Source organism: Myxine glutinosa, unplaced genomic scaffold (genome assembly GCF_964187855.1).
Source record: "Myxine glutinosa unplaced genomic scaffold, kmMyxGlut1.1 SCAFFOLD_521, whole genome shotgun sequence".
Lineage (NCBI taxonomy): Eukaryota > Metazoa > Chordata > Myxini > Myxiniformes > Myxinidae > Myxine > Myxine glutinosa.
Genome location: NW_027616618.1, coordinates 182,439 through 198,448, shown reverse-complemented (window position 1 = coordinate 198,448; position 16,010 = coordinate 182,439). Strand labels below are relative to the sequence as shown.

The following is a 16,010-nucleotide window of genomic DNA, read 5'->3' as shown; positions in this document are numbered from 1 at the left end:
CTAGAACCAAAAAAATTAATAGTTTTATACTGTATACTGTACACTGTACTTTATTTCAAGTGACGTTAAGCAGGGTATTGCTGTATTTCAAAAACCGTTTGTGATTTAGCTTTCATGTTACACAGATCTGTACCTCATACCACCCAAAAGGCAGGAGATCTGGATAAGTATCAGATCCTTGCTGCTTTTTTTCGGTCACATCGGTTTCTTCATGAAAGTGCCGAGCAGTTGCCGCAATTTACATGCAAGTTTGAAACGGCATTATTTACCTGATTATTAAAAACCAATAAAAATTCCTTCAAAACCTCTACAGCAGATAATTCTGTGGTTTGTACAACGTGCTGTAAGAACTTCAGCGTTAGACATGGAAAGTATAGAGTTACAGTTGCTTGGATTACAAAAAGCACAAAGGGTATACACAGACTTCCTGGACGGACTTGCAGTTTACAGTGTAAATAAATATTGCTTGTGTCCCGTGAATGCAAGATGGGGGTCACTCGTGCCAAAAAGGATCCACAGTACACATTCAAACAGCAGCAGTTCTTCACAGATACACCACCCACACCCCTCCCCCTCCACATTCTCTTCCCATGTGTTACATTATTAACATTTGAAGAATGATAAACTACCGGTTGCTCTTGTGGGTTTTTTTGGGTTTTTTTTTTTACATTGTCATTTGTTTTATAGCAAATCTCTTGAAATTGGCAGATTAAGTGGGATGTGAAGGGCCTAAGTTGGGGGGGAGGGAGGGCAGGGGGTACAAAAGTTGTACAAATTAATCGGTTCAGTTGAATTTATGAATTTACAAAATTTGCATTGGTGGAATGTACTTGTTTTTTTTGGTCAATTCCTAGGTGAAATGTCTTGTTGTACCTCATCCTTGTATCAAATGAATCGGTGATTGTTCTGACTCCTTTTGTGATGTCGTCCTTTGCAGAGGCCTGCATGCTTCCACCTGAGACTGGCTCATGTCGTGCCAGCTTCGTGCGATTTTATTACAATCGTGAAATCGGAGGATGTACCCGGTTTACATATGGCGGTTGCCACCCGAACGGCAACAACTTCCTATCGATGAACGACTGTCACGATTTCTGCGTCGAGCAGTTGGAAGGTATGTTCCCACCAGCATGCACGTCTGCACCCTCTTGGCTCTGTTATAAAGCATCTGAGCCGTAGTTCTTAACCTTTTCTTATGTAATCGGAAGGTTTGTGCAACCTGGAGAGCTAAATCTATGCTTCGTGTACGACATAGGATTTGGTGTACCAGGGCAGACATGATTGATAGCATAGCTGCAGATGAGATGAGATGGGATGAACTGGTGTACGAGATGGGATGAATCTGATACTCAATAAACCCAGATGGAATCCAAATTGGATGCTGTGGAAATGGCAGCCACATGTGGTGATAACACAATGGTGTGGTGACAGTTTAACTTGCCATGGATGAGGAATGGAGAGTTTTGAAGGAATGGTTGAGTTTATCTTTGTTGATGGAAATGACGAACAGTGTGTTGACATGGCTTCAAAACGACCATCAAGTGCAAAGTGCTAATTCTACTGGTGCCAAGAAGCATTGGAAAAGCATCAGTCTCACAGTGGAAATGGATGTTTTGCATCGTTTTGACAACGATGAACGTGCTGCAGACATCGCTTTTGCGTGGTCTTGCTCCAACTACTGTACGTACCATTCGAACAAATGCAGACAAGATTAAGTCGTGTTTGGAAGTGCTACATCGGAGTGCTGCGAAGATAAGTCACAGGAAGAGGGAGAACCCTCCGGATCTCAATGGTACATTCTTTTATGTTAACAAAGGGTGGCTTATTTATTTATTTTGTCTTTTAGTTTACATTTATTTATCGAACTATATTGCAATGTACAATATGGAACATATTAACAATAAGTGTTCACATTTACTTAAATGTCATGTAGGCATGTAGGAAAATGTTCGGAGAACACTTGGATTCGGAAGACGGTCAGAGCAGTATTCAGGATTGCAAAGCAGATAGCGAAAGAGGTGTGATGTGATGGGGGTGAGTTGCTTGAAGGATGAAGTGGGACAAATCGTTGTGGACCCAGATGGAATTAAAGGAAGATTGAAGAGATATATGGAAATGCTGTTGAATGCAGAGAATGAATGGGATGGCATCATAGAGAGTAACCCAGTTTTAGGACCGGCAGAGAAGATAACTGAGAAGGAAGTTGAGAAAGCGATAAAAGCAATGAAGAGTAGAAAAGCGGGAGGGCCGACGGGAGTTGTGGGAGATATGTTGAAGGCAGCAGGAAGTTGGGGTGTGAAGAGAATGACAGAGATCTGTAATCTGGTGGTGAAAGAAGGCCGCATTCCAGTGGATTGGGAACTGAGTACCCTCGTCCCTCTATACAAGCGGAAAGGTGACCCTCTGGACTGTGGCTCGTATCGAGCGATAAAGTTATTGGAGCATGGAATGAAGGTGTTGGATAGGAGGATAAGGAAGAAAGTGAAGGTCGACGAATTGCAGTTTGGATTTATGCCAGGAAGAGGAACGACAGTCGTCCTTTTAATTGCAAGGCAGTTGCAGGAGAAGTACGTGGAGAAGAGGAAGAAGTTGTTTCTTGGGTTTGTTGATCTGGAGAAAGCATTCGATCGGGTTCCACATGAAGCAGTGACATGGGCATTGAGGAAGTTAGGAGTGGAGGAATGGTTGATCAGAGTAGTGATGGCAATGTACGAGAGAGTGCGCACAGCTGTAAGGACGAAGGACGGGAACAGTGGTGAGTTTGAGGTGAAGGTGGGAGTGCATCAGGGGTCGGTACTAAGTCCACTACTATTTGTAGCTGTGATGGAGGTGCTGGCTCGGAATGTAAAGGAGGGTTTGCCGTGGGAGTTGTATGCAGATGATCTGGTGTTGATTGCGGAAAGTATGGATGGACTGAAGGAGAAGATGAACAAGTGGAACGAATGTATGTTGACAAAAGGTCTGAAGGTGAATATCGGAAAAACTAGGGTGATGGCAAGTGGTAAAGCATGTGGTGAGGTTGAAAGAACTGGGAAGTGGCCGTGTGCTGTGTGCAGGAAGGGTGTTGGAGTGAACTCCATTCAATGTACAATGTGCGCTGAGTGGGTTCATCAAAAATGTAGTGGTCTGAGAAGGTCATTAACCAATGTGGCAGCTACATTCAAGTATAAGGTGTGCATAGAGGGAGCTGCAAATGGAGGAAATGTTGAGTTGCATCTTGGAGACGGCGTGAAGCTGGAAGGTGTGAAAACATTTTGCTACCTCGGAGACATGCTGAATGGAGAAGGTGGATCAGACTCGGCAACGTTTGCTCGAGAGATGTGCATGGAAGAAGTTTCGGGAACTGTGGCGTGCTGACTAGGAGGGGAGTGTCGTTGAAGCTGAACGGAAAGGTGTATGCTGCATGTGTGAGAAGTGTTATGATTTATGGGAGCGAGACATGGGTAATGAACGTAGAGCAGCAACGAAGGCTGGAAAGGGTGGAAATGCGAATGGTTCGGTGGATGTGCGGAGTATCGTTGAGAGAGAGAGGAAGACAAATGATGAATTATGAAAGATGATGGGAATAGAGCCTGTGATGGATGCTGTGAAGAGAAACAGGTTGAGATGGTTTGGTCATGTGTTGAGGAAGGATGAAAGTGACAGGTTGAGAAGAATGATGGAAATGAATGTAGAAGGAAGTAGAGGACGGGGAACACCGGGAAAGACTTGGCTAAAGATGGTGGAAGAAGAAATGCGGGTGAGGGGGTTAACAAGGAGAGAAGCAGAAAATAGGGCATGAATGGAGAAGATTGTCATGGGGACCGCAAGGCTAACCCCCGCTCTGGCAGGGAAAATGGCCTTAAAATGCATGTGTGTTGTTGTATTTACGTAAATGTGATTCATTCAATGTGGATAAATGAACCTAACCCTCCTTCCCTCTATCTATATAATAATAGCGTAAGGACTCGACTTTGTTATCCCTTTTACGCCGCACCCAGTGACCCGATGCCCACGGCACTAATGGATTTACGATCTACGAACCGCACTCTTTGTTTATCACGTACAGCCATACTCGAAAAATCTGAATTAGCCGACGTTGGGGCCCAAAAGCATCCGATTAACTGCCGATACGACGCCATCTTAAGACGCCATCGTATTGGCGTCTGCTGGGCGAAGGCGAAGCAAGCCGTCCGCTGATTGGACAGGCGAAGGCGAAGTGGACAATCCGAAGTGGACAATCCGATTGGACAGGCGAAGTGGACAATCCAGAGCATGCATTTGTGCCGGTGTCGGCGATCGTTGTTCATATACGCACTCTTCATTCTCATCTTTCTTCCTAACTCTTACTCGGACAAGCAAATCCCCCATGCCATACATAATGGTACACTCTATCCATACACCACATCCTCCCTTCCGTGGATGTTCCACAGGTTTCGGCTAGTTTACATTAATTCTTACAAGATAAATAGATTAATTTAACGTCGTTTCACAGAACGTTGTGTTTTCGAGAGACTAAGTGTGTATGTAGCTCCATTGTTGGGTTGACTATTCACCACATACATGAGGTGATTGTGAAGATGTGTGTCGTGAAAGGTATCCCCGAAAGTGAGGAGGGGTTCGTGTGGACGAACTGCAGTTAAGAATGGAAATGACTTTGTGGAATGCAGTTTTCCTGTTTCTTCCTTCCCTTGCTTTTGTCCATATGTGGTCCCATGATCAGTGCGTTGTCTTCTTCCCGATATTGACTCATTATTTTCAAGATTTTAACAATTGTTGCTTGATGTGAGTAAGATTTGATCTTCACACTTTGTCTATGCAGTATCGTTATTTGCATTATCTTTGTAGGTGTTGGTGGAGGTGACAAAGACAATGATCACAAATTTGAGAAGCAGGTTTCACTTGAAAGCATTCCTGGTAAGCTACTATTGGCAATGTACCATGTGACTGACGAATGGTCTCTTTTGAGTGCCGAGATTCGGGTGATTAAAGGTTAATCGAAGCAAATTTTGCTTCAGTCAGACGTCATAGCAGGTGATGAAAAATGAGATGGGAGAGAAGTTTGAGGGAAGAGGAATAAGATAGAGGTGGAGAAGGATTATTACATTTCTGCAAATTTGTACGTGTAGAAAACTTGTTCCCTCCCCAAACTTCACGACTCTTCCTTCTGGCCTGACTGGTCTCCTTGGAGAATCTGTTTGATTTAAGATTGTGAAAAAGTACAGGTGTATCAAAAGTTCAAGGTTGGAAGTTGGGATTGGCACAATAAACTCCACTCGGTTTGTCCATCGGTGTTCTTTGTTGCCACGTTCCCTCGAGCCTGCCTCGTCCTCTATTCGTACAAATAGGGATGGAAAACCAATATGGAATATTAAAATACCATGAGTATACTCGGACCATTGTAAAATACTACGAGAAGGCTCTGACATGTCAATGCCGTTCTTTCTGCGTTCCATTTGTAAAATAGATGCCAAGCTCCAAGTTGCAAGCCAGAAGACAAAAGGTTAACTTTTTATTTTATTTAATGATTTGACATTTGCAATGCTTTCGTGCTTGTACTCCAGCTGTATGTGCCCAGCCGGTGGAAGTTGGACCCTGCCGTGCAGCATTGAGACGTTGGTACTTCGATCCAGAGACCGGAAATTGCAGCCTGTTCGTATACGGTGGTTGCCATGGCAACAAGAATAACTTTGGTTCTCATGAGGGTTGTCATACAGTCTGCTCACCTTCTGATCATGGTACGATGGATGAGTAAATGTTTATGATGTAACCATTCCCTCATCGTTTTGACCTCTTACCTTCAGGTACAGGAGGGTATTTGTGACCACACTGCATGCTCAATGGGTCCCTCTAAAACTTCATCTTTAAAGCACATCAATCCAGAGACTGATATTGGATCGTTTTTAATTTTATTTAATGGAAAGGTGGAGGGGGGGGGGCGGGGGGGGTCAGGCATTACAAAAGGGAAAGTTTAATTTTCACTTGGGGAAAATTCCAGGGGCATAGAAAGGTCTCTGTATATGGTACTGCATGTGCCATGTGGTAAAGTATAGAAAAGAAGGGACATTCTTGGGAAAATGCCAGTGGCATAGAAAAGGCCACTTTATATGGTATGTGCCATGTGGTAAACTATAGAAAAGGAGGGGCATTCTTGGGAAAAGGCCCCTTTATGTGGTATGTGCCATGTGGCAATGTATAGAAAAGGGACATTCAAAAAAAATCTTGTTTGCATGCTGGACTACCCTTGTGTTATGAGGAGGAACCAAGTAATGCTCTAGAAAACTTCATCAAAAGGGATCGATTCGGTCTTGTGACACACGCAACCTGTCCACCAAGTTTTTTTTTTTTTTTTTTTTTTTTTTTTTTTTTTTTTTTTTTTTTTTTTTTTTTTTGTATACAAGATCGAGGCTCGTGAGAGAGCGAACATTAATCACACAGAAAGACAAACAGACACATAAAACAAATAACATCGGGAGCGGTAGACAAGATGGGGAGAGAGGGGGAAGGACACAAACACAACATTTGAGAGCAGGGACCGAGAGACATGGAGACATCGAGAGATCTGTGGGAGGGAGAGGGCTTTGGGGGGGAGGCATGTGAAGGGGGGGAGGCATGTGAAGGGGGGGGGGGGGTGGGAGAGGTATAAACATATGGACACTGCCAGGAATTCCAGGAAATAAGTTGGAATTTCAAACAAGGTGGATCTGGGGTGAATTAGTGGGGGTAGAAAAGATCAAGGTTATGGATGGGGGAAGATAAGAGATGGTGGTGAACAGCTGTTTTAAAGACCTGGAGGGAGGAGAGGGATTGAAGGGAGTGTGGGAGTTTGTTCCACAGGCGGGAGAAAAGAGGAATGAAAGAGTGAAGGTGAGCAGAGAGCCGAGATTTCGGCAGTTTAACCATCAGAGGGTTGCTGGCAGATCTTGTGCGACCTGTAGGAATATTTGGGGGACAGAGCACAGAGAGAGCTGGGGGAGCAAGGCCGGAGAGGACTCGGTAGAAGACAGAAAGACCACCTACCTGCCTGCGGTGAGTGAGTGAAAGGCCCTCAGAGATAGCTTCATCGCGGGAGATTCCAATGATTTTGAAAGCTTTGGATTCAACAGCGTGAAGCCGAGCCAGGTGTGAGGCAGGAGCACCAGCCCATAGGGGAGAACAGTATTCCATTGAGCTGCGGATGAAAGCCTTGTATGTGGTGAGGAGCTCAGGTGTGCCGAGGAAGGACTTCGCACGACAGAGGATGCCCAGTCGGCGACTGGCTTTGGAGGCCAGCTTGGAAATGTGGTTTTCCCAAGAAAGATCATGGCAGATAGTGAGACCCAAAAGCTTGAGTGACAGAACTTCTTGGAGAGGATTGTTGAGAAAGTAGATGGGAGGGTTGTCCAGTCGATCTTTTCGGAGAGACATAGTAAGAGTGAGATTTGGCAGGATTGAAAGACATGTTCCACTTGTTTGACCAGTCTGTGATTTTGTCCAGGTCTTCAGAGAGTGAGGAGGCTGCAGACTGCCGATCTGAGGGAAGAGGAATGGAGCGGCAGAGAGTGGAGTCATCAGCAAAGAGATAGAGAGGATTTTCCAGAGAGTCAGAGAGATCATTGATAAAGACCAGAAAAAGCACAGGGCCCAGCACACTTCCTTGGGGAACTCCAGCCTGAACAGGAAGGGGAGATGAGAGAAATCCATTCAGGGCCACACGTTGACTACGACCAGAGAGGAAGTCCGCAAGCCATGCATGGAGATTTCCATGGATACCATAGGAGGAGAGTTTGGTGAGCAGAGCTGGGTGCCAGACCGTATCAAAGGCCCTTGATATGTCAAGGGAGACAGCTCTGACTTCCTGTTTGGCATTGAGGACCTCCATCCATTGTTGAGACAGCAGAAGCAGCATGTCCAGAGTAGAGTGACCTGGTCTGAAACCAAATTGATGATCAGAGATCAAGCCATTGGAGAAGAGGAAAGATTTCATATCCGAAGCAATGATGGATTCCATGACTTTGCTGATAATTGGGAGCAGGCTGATTGGTCTGTAGTTGCAAGGATCTGTTTTTGCACCTTTTTTGTGTAAAGCGGTAATGTTAGCTGATTTCCAGGATGCTGATTTATACCTCTTTATACCTCTCCCACCCCCCCCCCCCCCTTCACATGCCTCCCCCCCTTCACATGCCTCCCCCCCTTCACATGCCTCCCCCCCAAAGCAGAAGCCTCCCCCCCAAACCAAAGCAAATCGGCTTTGGGGGGGAGGCATGTGAAGGGGGGGAGGCATGTGAAGGGGGGGAGGCATGTGAAGGGGGGGGGGGGGTGGGAGAGGTATAAACAAATGGACACTGCCAGGATTTCCAGGAAATAATGGATCAGAATGGTTTCTCCATCGAGTTCTCTTCTCACTCGAGATAAAAACAAACCCCTCCTTCTTTCCTCTCGTAGTAGTAGTAGTAGTAGTAGTCGTCGTAGTAGTAGTGGAAAAGTTTCATCCAAATCCATCAATAACTTTTTCAGATATCCTGCTGTGTTGGTTTTATCCCTATCACTCAATGGTGAAGAATCACTGAAAATTCCAGTAGCCAGATCAGAATCCGGATCTTCACCAAAATCGAATCATTTCGTCCTCGTCACATACGCTACATCTCTGCCAAATTTCGTCCGAATCCGTCCACAACTTTGAGATATCCTATCTCCCAATGGTGACGAATCACTTAAAATTCTACTACCCGGATGCGGATCTTCACCAAAATCGAATTTTGTTCTTGTCACATACACTACTCACTGTCAACGACTCTCTGTCAATGACATACGACTCTCTGTCTCTGTCAAATTTCGTCTTAATCAGTTCACAACTTTTTGAGATATCTTGTTCACAGACAGGGGTGAAAACATAACCTGCATCCATCCATCTTCGGTGGTGCAGGTAAAAAATGTGTGTGAAAATTTGGCTTGAAATTCATAGTGAATCCCTGTTAGTATATGTAGTGCCATTGAGAGCATTCCTGGTAAGCTACCTTTGGCAATGTACCATGTGACCTACAATCCCTCTCCACTCAGGAATCCTAATACAAAGCAAACATAACAGCGAGCAGTATTGAGAAAACTAAACTGATGAAAAGTCCGTTATTTTAAATTTAAAAAAGGCCTCAGACGAGCCTCACGTTAGATATGGAATGTCCGTGAGTGAAAGAAGAACGTTTCTGGCAAGCAAGTATGGTGAAAAACTTCGGGTCTTAAAAGTAGAATCCACAACTTGGTCGCGTAAGACGTCCTGGTAAAAGCGATACTTTTCTGGATACAACTCCAATTTGGCGAGGAATGAGAATTGAGCGGCCCGCAAGGCTGAGAGTCCTTCCGAGGCCAAAACCAGGCCAAAGAGTGGAAAAAGCACCCAAAAAGAAAAACTATGAATGGTGCGTAAAAACAGTCACATGACTATTGGAATGGTGCAACAGGTGGCAGGAGATACGACACTACAAATAAAACCATCGTGTGTTATAAAAGATCCATGGTTATCATGAAATGGATCAGAATCCCAAAGAGGACATCGGTGAACAATGGACATTGTTATTTACGCAGAGAATAATGGTTTGCGAGGAAGGCTGTTGTGGCGTTAATACTTACTTTGGGAATTCCAATGATTTTATTTTGTTTTTCTCATAATTTGGGTTTGAGCATGAGGCAGTATAGTTTTGAATTGTAAAAATTGGACCACTGCACCTGGAGCTTATCTGGGCCCGAACCCAAATTTGGGAGCACTCTGAGTGGTGCATCCGGAGGAAAAGATTTTTGAAGGAATTTGCTAAGTCCGCCATTTTGACACTTCCGGACAAGTGCCTGAAACGAGCTTTGCAGATGCCCGTTACCAGTCAGGGGCAGAACCTTGTTGTCAAATTTCAGTTGGATCGGCCTTGTGGTTTGGCTGGAAAGGTCGAAATACATGATGGACAGATGGTGCACGATGACGATACCTGATGTGGAATTAAAGATTGTGCCTCAATTGCAGGCCTTATTCTGCTGTTCAGGTTTCTCCATCGAGTTCTCTTCTCACTCGAGATAAAAACAAACCCCTTCTTCTTTCCTCTCGTAGTAGTAGTAGTAGTAGTTGTAGTAGTAGTAGTAGTAGTAGTAGTAGTAGTGGTGGTAGTACTAGTAGTAGTAGTAGTAGTAGTAGTAGTAGTAGTAGTAGTAGTAGTAGAAAAACTGTTTATTGTTGAAAGTAAATGGACACTGAATTATCGATGGTTAAATCTTGCTTTCTGAATTTGCAGCATCTTCGACATTGAACAATTCCATGAGCAAATTCCTCATTGTGCACGGTGAGGACAATCTGTAGTTCCAAAATAAACTGAACACCCAATATGCCAATGTCACCACCACCATCCTCCCAACTAACCACCTCTGTCTGCTATCCTCTAGCACTGGGAGTCGTCCTCGCTGGCCTCGCAGCGACCGTAGCTGCTTTGCTGCTGTTTATGTGGTTGCGCCGTTTGGACAGCAACCGTGTCCAACGTACCAGCATCTTCACGGTGCGTCCACAGCCCCAACCACGAAGTGACGACACTGCTTCCCTCATCCCAAACATGGTTTTTTGAGCCAACCTGGGCTGCTCGTCTCCAACTAGCAAATAACAACGTGCTTTATGTAGTTGGGGTTCCCACTCCAACCCTACGACTCTTCCCAGGGTTTTTTAAAATGTAATTCTGCATTGTTGACTCTACTTAAATGCACATTCCTATTCCTCTTTAAATGCCAAACAATTTCTGCCCGTCAGCTCCAGATTACCTGCTTATGGCTTCTTCTCATGAAAGGTCCGATACCTCTTTTCCTTTGAGCCTTCTGTGTTTAGCCTCACCATTCCATTCTTTTGTTCTCTCGGCCTTATCACACAATGGTTTGCAGACTAAATATTTCTACAAATGATTACCGGGTAATGGTGCAGCATTGTTATAATTGTTCTTTGATTTATAAGGCAAAGGTGGTCGAGTTGATTTGCCAACGATTGAAATTGCTTTGTGCCACTGGATGTATATCTTTGGAAGAAAATAATAATTTACTATTTTCCTAAATACTGATTTATGTAATGTTTGGGTTTATTTTATTTTTTGGATTTTGCTCTGTCTTGGTGTGTAAATGGTGGTTGTTTGATGATTTGTAACTGGGTTCTTGGGTAACTTAGAGTTATGAGTTCTTCCTTGATTATTTTTCTTTAATAAAGAATGGACTGTTTCTGCCACCTTGAACATAAATCGTCATGACTTGGTTTTTAGCTTACTAAACCTTTTGTGGCGGAGTTAATTCTGGGGAGCTTATGCGGCAGCGCATCATTACAAATTATATTTTGCAACTTAAGTGTGTTCATGGCATGAAGTAAGAGCGTCTTCCGGTAGGGGCGGAGGGTTGTCAATGTGGGTCCAGGTTTGACCCACACCCCACCCCAACCCAAATATGTATTCACTTTCTTTTCTGAAACTGCACACGATTTTGATGAAGCTTGACCACACCCTTCAGCACCTGTGATGTTCCATAGTTTCACGGGATTAATATATATATATAAATCGGGCTTGGGAGGGGGTGGGGGATGGGGGTGGTGGTTCTAAAAAAGAAAAGAAAAAAAAGAAAAACAAAAAAGGTATTTCCTCAGAAACTACGAATACAATTTGATGAAACGATCACAATCTTAATCACGCTGTTATGCTAAAGTTGGTTCACAGCATTCAATTAGAACGGCACTCTGTATAGACTCGTGCTCTATACTATAGAGCATACCTCCACCTGGTTGGCCATATCACTCCAATGGTGAAGAATCACTTTAAAAAAAAAAAGTTAAAAATTCATATCCGAATCTATTTAGATCTTCACCAAAATCTAATTGATTCTTCCTTGTCTCACACACACAACCTGTCCAAGTTTCGTCAAAATCCACAACGTTGAGATATCCCATAATGTATAGTTTTTGACCCTTTCTCCCAATAGTGAAGAATCACTAAAAATTAAATAATTCCAATATCCGAATCCATATTCAGAGCTTCACCAAAATCGAATGTATTTGTCCTTGGCAGACACCCAACCGGTCCACCAAGTTTCGTCCAAATCCGTCCACACCTTTTTGATATATCCTGCTTTATATCGTTTTTGGCCCAATCTCCCAATGGTGACGAATCACTTTGAAAATTCTCGTAGCCGAATCCGGATCTTCAAAATTTCATCATTTCGTCCTTGTCGCATACGCCACATCTCTGCCAAATTTCGTCCGAATACGTCCACAACCTGAGATTTTGTTCACAAAGACAGGGATGAAAACATAACGTCCATCCACCTCTGGCTTTGGTGGCGGAGTTAAATGAACCCACGCTCCTCGTACATCGCTATTAACCATCACACGTCGAACACAAAGGAATGTCGGAAATACACGATGCAGTCCATCCCACATTTCAAGGAGGCCGCAAACAATCGTGCATTTCCATTGCTTGCAATGGCCTCCCGAGATTGTCCGTACATGCTCAATCGATCGGCAGGGACGAACCCTTCACATCGACATCCTCAGCAACGAGCGAGGGATCGATGTGGCCCCACGAAGGAGCGAGATCGAGTGAACGGAATCCAAGTAGAGAAAAGACAAATATGGACGCATTCCTGCAACACGGAGCTGGCTTTTTTTTTTACCATAAAACGCACAATCGAAGACCCCAGGAGTCGCTGAAAACCAACAATAAAACAGCGATCAACATGCAGGGCCATGTAATTAACTAAAGAAACCGAGTTGTTAGGGTTAGACTTGCGAGCTTTACACAAGCAACATGTGAGCCAGGAATGCGCCAACGAACAAACCGACGGTTACATTTTATACCAGAACGTTGTTCCGCCCATTTTACCCATAATCCCACGAATTACACGACGAATGAAAGATCTTCACACCGGCGTAATATTTATATAATTGACAAATTAAAATGCTTAATCTGTATTTAATGTATTATAGATATGAGATTAAAAGAAGAAAACCCAGGTTCACTGAGCAGTGGATTTGACCTTTTATACACCGCTCCATAATAGTTTTCTCTGTACATTGGAAAATGCAGCGTACATTTCATTACACAAACCAATATAGTTACGGGAAAAAAAAAAACATTCTAAATTTATAAAGGTGAACGAAAATAATTCATGTGGACCTTTATAAAATGAAAATTTAGAGCTTTCACGTCATCATTTAAACTCATGGTCGTCAATAAATAATCGATATCGATGCCTCATTTGAAATGTAATTATAATTTCAGATATCATTGATTATTTTAGACAAATTGATTGTACACAAGTAAAATCGCAGTGACTGCAGGTGACTGAAAAAATATTTCGCGCCACAACAAGCAAAAGCTGCTGAGGCCGAAAGTCAAAAGATGGTCGGAAAATTAAATGCAAGAACAAAGGTGTTCATCAATTCAATTCCCTCGATTCTCCTCAGTCGAACTCTGGATGAAGTACGAGGTTGTTTTTTTTTCTTCCAATGTCCGATGTTTACCATTGCATTTGTTAATAATCATATTCCTGGTACGTAGGGGTGAAATTTACCGCTTTTGTCGACAACACGTAGATTTATTTAGAGATTAACAATCAGAAGGACTGTGATGAGTTACTGTTCCAGGAAGATTTTAATTCTGTGGTTGGTTCAGGACATTGTGTAACTCAGGCTCAATCCTTCTTCTTCTTTACTTTTGTTTTTTCTTCCTCTTCTTCGTCCGTATCGCCCTCTTCTTCTTCTTATTGCTGCCTCTTGATACTGATGCCATAACAATTAAGAATGAACCCACGTCTTGGTTAGAGCTAGAATTTGTAATTTGTTCATGGTGCCGGCGATAGCTCGCCTACTCTTCAGGAAGGACACCGTGGGGTCTTTAACATCCACCAACTGGCAGGATATCTGTAGGGATACCCAGTGGTCCATCCAAGGGACGTCACAGCACACACTGATGAATCGCCATGCCTGCGAAGCACCAGGATGACATTTTATAGCTGGGTCTGGATTCGAACCCAGGCTTGGTAGCTTAAAGGTGAGTGTGCGTACCTGTATGTCTCGGCCATCTTGCCAGCCTCAGATTCATTGCTGAGAGATGTGTAGTCTTGTCCGTTTCACGTACTCCATGAGTGGAGATGTATCTTTGGAAAGTCAAACAGCAGCACTTGGGAATTCTGAAATTGAACGACTTGACAGCTGGTGCTCATGTGGCAGATATTGTTAAAATAAACCAAATCAAAATGTAGGAATGATAAAAAGATGCTTTCCCGGCTTTACGAAGAAAAAAAGTTTAACCTTTGTACATATCTCTAGTTCGTCATGGTCCAGCTGTAGAGTATTCTAGTCCCACCTTGAGGCCGTGCTTTTAAAAGCACAAATATTTCATTGAGAAGGTGTCGAAGGGATGTTTGCTCTCGTGTCCAGGGACTATGGTGATGGAATCTGTTGAAGAAAGGAGAGCAAATGCCAATTTCACTGAAACGTACAAATCTCCATGGTTACAAGCGTTGTTCTCCTGACATTTTCTTGAGAGCTCCACTTTGATTGAGAGAGCACTCAATGAAGCTGACTCGGAGCACAGGTACAACCAATGATGAATCACGTCGTGGAACCGTGGAACAGCCGCTCGAATCACGAAATGACTGCACCATCCGTGGGATCCATCAATTAATGGAGAGCCGCCCCGGAGAAGCACAGCTGCGAATCCACCAGGTATAACAAGCAAGATGTCGGGCTGAATTTTTTTTAGAAGGATTACGACCAGAAATATCCATGTATCGTTAAATATGTCGCAAGTCTTCAATTTTTTGACAGCTTTTAGGACATGTCACCAGCTTTATGTGATCCCCCTTTTTGTAATATCATGGATCTACCTTGGATGTTTGATTAATAAAAGTGATGAAGCTGATCAAGATGACAAAGGTAGAGTGATTGCTTGATACAAGGTGAGTAAAAAATTTTAAAAAGTGAAAATAGGGAGAATTCATATGAAATTGTCTCAAATAAGACTTCACAATTGCCCAGCTGTCTGATATTTATTTTTTAAATGACGAGAAGTATAAGCCCTGCTGCTTCTCCGACAACCTCATTTTCCTTTTCTCTCCAAAGTCTCCAAAATTTGGCTATTCCCTCTCTTCCTTCTCTACAACCCCAAAGCACCACCCTCGGCCTGCTTCACCTTTCCTTCTTTACTTGATGACACCGCCTTCTTACCCTATCCTCCTCTATTCCCACCCACACATACCACCACCAACATCCACATTCGACATGTTCTGATGAACTTGAAGGTCAGAAAAGCGACTGGTCCTGATCGTATCAGCCCCGGCTTGCTGCGGGCTTGTGCTGATGAACTGTCGCCCATTTTAACTTTTCATTTCAACTGGTCACTTTGTCCCATGTTTAAAAAAAGTCCAAAACAAGTACAGATATAACAATAACATATCCTCCAGCTCGCGACTTTGCCGGGGAGACTTTGACGCCCGGCGATGCTGCCGTGCAGCACATAGAGACGGTATTAGGAGGTACAGGTGTACAATAATTGATTAATTGCATAATTAAAATAAATAAATAATAATCGTAGAATAATTAATTTCTTCATCAATTAGCTAATAACATACCTAAACCACCAGTTTCATCCGAAGCTGTAACTTTTTGAAAATTAATTAAATAATGAATTAGTTGATTTAAAAAAATAGTTAATTGTTTGATTAATCAATGAATCAATCGATTAATTGATTAATCAATAAATCCAAAATATCCTTTACAGCCAAATCACTTGGTCACTGTCATGTCCAAATATCAGCTTCCCAACTCAAAATATACCTGAGATATTGCACAGATGAGAAAGAAAAGAAATGTCATTAATAATGAAAAATAAATAAATAGTAATGGTGGAATAATAAAATTATTAATCATTTCGCTAATAGAATACCTAAACACCACCGTTTCATCCGAATCTGTAACTTTAAAAAAATAAATCAAGGAATTAATTGATTAATCAATGAATAAAAAATACCCTTTACAGCCAAATCATTTGGTCATT

The 16,010-nt window shown here is 43.0% G+C and overlaps 1 protein-coding gene across 1 annotated transcript in view; it reads left to right on the top strand.

The window, feature by feature from the left end:
• LOC137436645 (actinia tenebrosa protease inhibitors) overlaps positions 1–16,010 on the top strand; it is a 107,735-nt gene that overhangs the window by 17,497 nt on the left and 74,228 nt on the right. Inside the window, exons 2-7 of the mRNA XM_078768805.1 lie at positions 938–1,111; positions 4,825–4,893; positions 5,541–5,714; positions 10,230–10,277; positions 10,378–10,551; positions 13,324–13,440. Coding sequence (XP_078624931.1) covers positions 938–1,111; positions 4,825–4,893; positions 5,541–5,714; positions 10,230–10,277; positions 10,378–10,551; positions 13,324–13,440 — 756 coding nt within the window. The remainder of the gene's footprint in view (positions 1–937; positions 1,112–4,824; positions 4,894–5,540; positions 5,715–10,229; positions 10,278–10,377; positions 10,552–13,323; positions 13,441–16,010) is intronic.